This window comes from Nestor notabilis, unplaced genomic scaffold (genome assembly GCF_000696875.1).
Source record: "Nestor notabilis isolate BGI_N333 unplaced genomic scaffold, ASM69687v1 scaffold753, whole genome shotgun sequence".
Taxonomy (NCBI): domain Eukaryota; kingdom Metazoa; phylum Chordata; class Aves; order Psittaciformes; family Psittacidae; genus Nestor; species Nestor notabilis.
The window spans coordinates 6,022-13,747 of NW_009923033.1; the positions used below are offsets into that span (position 1 = coordinate 6,022).

At 44.4% G+C, this 7,726-nt stretch overlaps 1 protein-coding gene across 1 annotated transcript in view; it reads left to right on the forward strand.

Annotated features, from left to right (window-relative positions):
* The window catches only part of LOC104403672 (beta-taxilin-like), a gene marked incomplete at its 5' end in the record, with an annotated part of 13,201 nt that extends 5,772 nt beyond the window's left edge, over positions 1 to 7,429 (forward strand). The window contains 3 exons of the mRNA XM_010011904.1: positions 4,252 to 4,344; positions 5,468 to 5,563; positions 6,659 to 7,429. Of these exons, the coding sequence (XP_010010206.1) occupies positions 4,252 to 4,344; positions 5,468 to 5,563; positions 6,659 to 7,429 (960 nt within the window). The remainder of the gene's footprint in view (positions 1 to 4,251; positions 4,345 to 5,467; positions 5,564 to 6,658) is intronic.
* Positions 7,430 to 7,726: the final 297 nt, after the last annotated feature.

The window sequence follows — 7,726 nt, forward strand, 5'->3', positions numbered from 1 at the left end:
TTCTGCCCGCTAAGGGCTTATACAAAGGGGCCTCTAGGATTTCAGTGTTTAGCTGGAATTTGAAACATTCAACAAAGTAAAAATGCTTGCCAAAATTATACTAAGAGTCAGGCTGCAGTGAAAAGCAGTAAAAACAAGAAAAGGCAGTATATACTACATTTTGAGAGCAATGCAATAATCTACCTTGAATGCAAGTGAGAACACTAAATTACATGTTTGACTTTGGACTTTCACATCAAAAAAAGACAGCATCAGTGGATTTTCCTAGGCTTACAGAAACAGCCATGTAGATTTTCCTTCTTTGACTTGTCTGCAAGAAAGGAGTGGGGTAGTATCAGCCCTTCAACCCCTCTGCAGCTGCTCATCTCCTCACCCATCAGGGAGCCCCCTCCAAGCCCTTGTTCACAGCAATTGCATTGCAAGTTGTTCCGGCTCTGTCTGTGTAGATGGTCTAATTCCTACCTGTTGAGCAGTCAAGAAAGGCTATCATTAAACTGATAACCTGGAAACACACTAAGAGGGATTTGGTCCTTTACATGTTTTTTCAAAGGCTGAGATAAGCTGGTAGCACACCAAAGAACATCCCATAAACTGCTGCTGACACCAGTTTGACAGGTTCTGCAATCAAACCTCAAAGGCCTCCAGCTGAGTATGTCCCGACTGCAAACCTGCTCCCAATTTTCTCAGAGTGGTTTTAATTATACTTTTATGCTTGCATGCAGGCAGACCTCTGTAGCCAGTTTAATGAAACTGAAGATATTGATAAAAACTAGAGTATATGAAGCATACATTTGAAACAGTAAAATTGTTTTTAGAAAAATCCAGTCAAACAAGTCTGCAAAGGCATTGATAATATATGTGTCCCTTGCAGACTTGGGTACCTGAAAATTAAGTGATTCACTTGCTGAAATGAAATATGCATTAGTTAGAGCTCACGTGTGAGGGCTCTGTCACCTACACAGCAACCTCCATTTGGAATTACTGGGAAGAATAACATTATTATTATTATTACTATTACTATTATTACTATTACTATTTCCAGTTTAGTAGGCACCAAAGGGCCTCATGGACCAGGTGTCATTGTGCAAGTACAGAACAGAAATAGCTTAAAGAGCTCCTTGATGCAAACAGCACAAAACAACAAATATATATTAACAGAGAAACAGCTCCATGGAAACTATGAGAAGACATTGGTCAGTGAGATAAGGAGAAGACATAATACAGCCCCCATGGTCTGCTATAGTGAGTAAGATACCACTCCATTTTAGAGGAGGTGATGAACACCCACTGCTTCCGTGAGCTGGAAGGAATCAGGGGACATCATTTTCACGCCTGCCTGTCTCTGGGTGGAATAGTGCGCCTGCAGTGGCCAAATCTGGCCCTCCAAATGGTGGCAGAGATCTGGCAGCAGCTGAGGGAATACACCCAAACCACGCTGGTGTTTCCCAGGACGCTTCACACCCTCCCCAAGCATGTTGCTTAGGCAGACATTTTTAGCTTTGTGCTTTGAAACAAAGTGAGAAGATAAAAGTCAGCCAAGGCCTTTAATTTTCAGCAGCTGTCATAATGCAATCACTAGGCTACAGCAACTGAGAAGAACCTAACAGGGCCGAAGGGACGTCTTCGCTGTAGCACTCTCACAGCATGAGGATGCTGAGATGTCCCTACTTCCCAAAGCCTTGCTCTCAGAAGTTCTCACTTGGCAGCAGCACTGCCTCTGCTCCCACTGCCCATGTTGGCAGGGGCACTGGATGGGTGGTGGGCAGCAGTGAGGGTGTCCTCATCTCCCTAAGCAAGAAGCACGAGTGCATGCTCCTACTGAGAGACAGCTCTCACAGCCTGTTCCCAGCCACTGTGAAAACATTAGTTTATTATTCAAATTTAAATTGCATAAGCTATTCTTGGTGCTATGGTATTGCCTAGGGCCCCAGCTGAGATCAGAGCTTGCCCTGTTCAGACCTAGAAGGTTTTCAATCTAATTAAACAATAGGCAAGACTTGGAAGGGAAAAGCAGAGACAGAGAGTTGAGGTGAGGTTTTTTAAGACAATGGCTCAGGGCTAGAAGCCCCAGTTTGTTTGCTCCCACCCCCACTCCCTTACCTGGCTTTGGGATACTCAGGCATTTCTCCTTAGAGTCATGACATCTATTTCAAATGTCTCACTTGGTATCAGTGTCCCACTTATGCTGTGGCACTCTGGCTGCTAAAACAAATCCCTTTGAGTTTCTGTTTGTGCATAGGTCACAGCTCTGGCTACAGCCTGGTATAAATACACTTTGTCAGCTAGCTCTGATCTTGATATCACAGAGCTCTACACAGATTAACCTCCCATGCCTTCACCCAGCTCAGGGAAGGCATTGCAGCCAGTCCCTTATTCACAGCCACCAAGACCCTAACTACCTAGTTTAAACTTAGCTCGGGCATATCCACAGTACACTGCAGTTACAGCCATGTCAAGGGGCATCATAACAACTGGCCAGAATGAACATGAAACACAATACAACCAGTTAGGAGTTCTGATTTCAAAATCAGAGTTAAACCCACCCACTATTCGCCGCATTTTCTAAGTCTTCTTTTCCTCAGTAGCTGCAGAGTAGCACCAGGGGAGGGTGTGTGTTGCCTGGCACCACACCAAACACAAGCTCCTAGATGATCATTTAGTCAGATCCCCACTGGTGTGGAGAGGGCAGCTAGCCTCCGGCTGGACACCTGAATACTGCAGGCTGCTCTTGAATCTCCCATCACTCTGTGCCCACCCTGCCTCAGCCACTGCATGTTACACCAGTCACTCTTCTAATGAAAGCTGTCAGGCTGGGCAGACGAAATGTCCAGTCACCTAAACACTGCTGGGGGTGCTCTGGCACTTGAAGTGGATGAAATGGAGCTGGTCTTCTTACAGAAAAACTGATCTCAGATCTTTGGAGCTTTTTTTCTAGATTTAAAAATATGGATTACTGACAAAATACAGCCACAGATGAACTTTCATGTGGCTACCCAGTAAAAACGGATAGCAAAATATGGAGCCCTACTAGCTTTAAATGCTGATACATTGCAACAGATCTTTCATCTGCTCTGCTTCATGAAATGAAGTGAAAGCGGCAGAAAAGGCTGTTAGGGGGTTATTTTCTCTGCCTTTGCTGGCCTTGCCTGCAGCTGCAGTCCACACGCAGGCTGCAAAACAGAGCTGACAAGGTGCCCTCTCAGCTCACTCAAGCCACGGAGCAGGGACACAGCTGGAAGGAATCCAGTGCAGGATCACAGTGGTGTGAAGCCAAGAGTGGGCTTTCGTTAGTGTTGGGGCTACCCCACGTGCCAGAGAACATAGGAAGGGAGCAGCAATGCTCCTCTTCAACAGTGGAGTTCAGTGAACCACATCAAGTTCTGCCTGGTGCAGCTCCTGGCCAGTCTGAGCCACTGACTGGGGACTGGAAAGATGGAAGAAGGGAAACTGTGTCTGTGGTGTAGATACCTCTCCCACAGTTCACTTGGAGGTCAGAAGCAGTGTACACAGGGTAGCATCCTGCTCCGCCTCTAAAGCCTGCCAGAGCTTATGTCCACAGGTTAAAATTTGAGTCTGGCAATGTCTGCATGGTTAAGCAAGGCTTAGAGCTCAGGCACAGCTCTGACCATGCTGGCTGTCACCTTGATATAATCCCACTGCCTGGTTCTGCACAGCATCAGTGGTTGGACCTGCTCAGATTAGTCCCTGCCCATGGAGATGATCACATTATCATTTTCCATTCTGTAGGTAATCCTAGGAGTCCTTTCCTGTAGATGTCAACCACAATTCTACATAAAAAGAAGTATGCATGGCTTGTGAGGAAAGGCAGGGAGTGGAAACCTTTGCACACATTGATGCTGTCCTCTTGAAGCCTTCGTAGTTACCAAGGGAAATGTTTTCAGAAGTCTCAGCTCCTAGGTACTCTATTGCTTTTGAGCACCCTGTGTAGAGACACCATAGCTGCAACATTCAGGAGAATAGGGCACCCATAGTTCCCAGGTCTTTTTTAAACCACTGGCCTGGGTCTTTCTATTTTTCCTCAATTTACCTTTCTGCAACAAAGAACCAGAGTAGCTTGCAACCTGAAAAAGGTGCAGAGAGTTTCAGTTCACTGGTGTTTGTGCTTCATGGTTTCCAAACAGAAGCTAATTTCCATGTCCAAAGACAAAACTTAGTATCTTCCACCAAAGTAGAAGTTCACCATTCTAGAGACTCAAATTTTACCGTGGGTTTTTTCCTCTGTTAATGCAGATCACTCTCTACTCTGAAAGGTTTGAAGAATTTCAGAAAACATTGACTAAAAGCAATGAAGTGTTTGCCACATTCAAACAGGAGATGGAGAAAGTGAGTAGCAGCTCATACCTGAACTCTGCGCTTAACACTTTCTTTTTAAATTTTGGTATTTCTCACTGCAATAATTTTATCTGGGATGGGACCATTTCTGCACTTTTTGGAGAACAATCTCGTTAGTGTCCAAATAAGATCTGGAGCACACTCAGCCACAACTGATAGCAGCTTACACTTCAGCACTGTAAGCTGAACATTTCACTTTCCCTTTCAGAAAAAAACAAAATTCCCCTGAAAAATAATCATTTTACCTAGAAGTTAGTGTGGTGGTTGGGTACAGACCCCCCAGAGATACCAAATGGGGAGTCTGGAGCTGCATTTGTCAGCCCATGTCTTCAGGAGTGCCCAGAGCATCCTGGGTGACTGACACTGGTACGGAAAGGTTGATACAGGCTACACATCTTCCTACTGGCATGCGCAGGCAGAGCTGAAGCCCATCAACACCTTCCCACCATTAAGCCCAAGTGACTGTTTCCTTGCTGCTGGTGTACTAATTTCCTGTAATGAATGGGAGCTAAAAACCAAACACACCCACATGACGTAACCACTTTCACAATAAAAGATGTTCAGCTCTGCCACTGGGGCCCAAATACCTGGTGTCCCAATCCAGGCAACCACTGATGATTTTCACAGAGAGTTCAGCCTGCAGAAAACCAAATGGGAAGACAGTGCTATTTAGGTAGTGGTATGTTTTGAAGGTAGTATAGAGGTGACTAATCCAGAGGGAACTCTGTTGGTCGTGCTGGCTCGGAAGATCAAAGCCCTTCTTTAACTTCCCAGTAATCTAACACTGTGGTCTGGTAAAGAGACAAACAGAATAATGCCACATTTTCTTTGCCTTTTGTTTTTGTGACAGTTTGTAATCTGGGATTTGGCTATTCTTTTAACCACATAAATAACTGGCCCTACTTTAGGACTACATACTGGAGGCTGAAAGTTATATGACAGCTACTTAAAACAAAATCCATCCTTTACCATAAATTATTACTTAGCACAGCCACTACAGCTGCAGGTAGCAAAGTTATGAGTACAGCCAAAGAACTGAATAAAAGCACTGCTCTAATTTAATCTTCAGCATGGAATTCCTGTTGTGATTCAGCTTTTCCTCCTGCTTCTGTAGATGACAAAGAAAATGAAGAAGTTGGAAAAGGATACTGCTACTTGGAAATCCAGGTTTGAGAACTGTAACAGAGCGTTACTGGACATGATTGAAGAGGTGAACAGTTTTTTTCTTCTCAGGATGCACTTCTTTCCCCACATAAAGCTTTAATTAGGAGATGAGGTGACCTGAAACTGCCAGAAGTCAATGACAATTTTGTTCTTGAATCTAAGGGTCTTTATTTCAAGCTACCTTGGTAATTAGATATCTTTACAGAAAAAGACAACCCCAGCTGCTGGGGCTTTTAGATTGTACAGAGGCATTCATTACGTCCACGAGAATCTGAATTATGTAACTGTGAATTTTAAGTGCTCTAAAAATGTGTGATTGTTAATGCTCTCACATAGAAACAAATTGGCATTAGTTCACTTCATGCAACTTTCTTTCTGCGTAAGAGCATCCACCCAGGGAATTAATGTGCTCTCGCGAATGAACTTCAAATTTACACCTTTCATTATCTTCCTTTGTATGCAAACTCTAGGAGCCAAAAGCAAGTACTGTGGCTCACCATAGTTTTAAACATGCTGTCACAGGGGCATTGCAGAGGAAATTCGTAAGCATGCTGGAACTCATTCAAATCAGATAAGAGGCTGCTCGAAGTTTCACCCCAAACTTACACTGAACTTGGACCAGTCTTTCTGATTAGCTTTGTAGCTCTGTACCATTGCTGTTTCTGGGTTTCTATATCTCTTGTTTCCTCACTGACTGTAGAAACAAGAGAATGTTCCAGTTCAGGCTGCTCTCACAAAAGCTAGAAACAAAACAAACAAAAAATATAATATAGCTTGTTTTCCCCAAAATTCACATACACTGGAAGTCCAGATAGGCTTTTGGATGCTAGTCTGTACAGACATCCACTATATTTTTCCACCTTCACAAATCAACAGGTACTCCTGCAAATATTTTTGAGTGAAACTGATCTGGATCTGTATGGAGAACGCTAATACACCACAGCAACACAGCTAAATTTCCTCCTGAAGCTTTAGTAGAAAAGACCGTAGTTATTGTAGAGCAGTTGGCAAAAGCCAGCTATCTGGCAGAGTCTTGTGAGGGCTGCCTAGATCTCAAATTATTTCCCACCTGCCAGTTCCACCAATTAATTGCATGCTCCCAAACTCAATCCTTGCCTTTGTCTGATGTCTTTGACCACAGAAAGCCATGAGGACCAAGGAATATGAATGCTTTGTGCTGAAAATCCAGAGGCTGGAGAACCTTTGTCGGGCTCTGCAGGAAGAGAGGAATGAATTGTACAAAAAAATAAAGCAAGCGCAGTTCCCTGAAGAAGTGAATGGAAACGGCATCTTAGAAGAAGAAGATGACACCGATAGAAGCCCTTCCTCTTCTGAGCAGGCAAGCATTGAGCTACGCACTAATGATGAGAGGATGCTGAAGGAGTTGGCTGAAGCCTTTAGGGTGTCCCACAAGGCAGAGGAGCCCGTCCCAAGCAACAGCAGCAGTCCAGAGACCAGTGATGCTCAGACATGTAATGCCATCCTGGTGCCAGATCTCCTCTCTCCTCATACCCCACAGTCAGAGGCTGGGAATCACTGTGAGCAGCCCAGCACGAGCACACCATCACCCACTGAAAATATGACAACACCCACTGAAAACATGCCAAAGCCCACCAGAAGCATGCCCGCACTCCTCGAAAGGGTGCCAGTACCCACAGAAAGTGCGCCAATACCCCCCGAGAGTGTGCCAGTACCCACTGCGAACATGCCAAAACCCACTGAAAGCATGCCAGCAACCCCTGAAAACCTGCCAACACCCGCACAAAACATGTCCCTTCCCCTTGGGAATATGCCAGTGCCCACAATAAGTCCACCGAAAGCTGCAGAATGTGTGGATGACCCAGCAGAGCAGTCTGTCCGAGGTCAGTCCTCAGAGCAAACGGGGGACACAGACATGGAAGCAGTGGATTGAAGACACCGGTGTGTCCAGGCTTGTCTTCTACAAACCACAGCTCTACTTTGTCCTCTAAATCTATACACTTTTTTTTTTGTAAAGAAACAAAAAGTGGGTGTTAGAACACACTCACGTATCTGTAAGCAATTGTAATGCTTTTCTCTTTGCTACCACTCTCCAGTAATAATGGGTCTGCAAATTTTGCTGTCTTTCATCTGCTTGAAGCTTATTTTCTTAATGACATGAAAATACAATGAAATTACAGGATCTTTTTTTCCCAGGCATGATGAGTCATCTAATTCAGCAAAATAATTT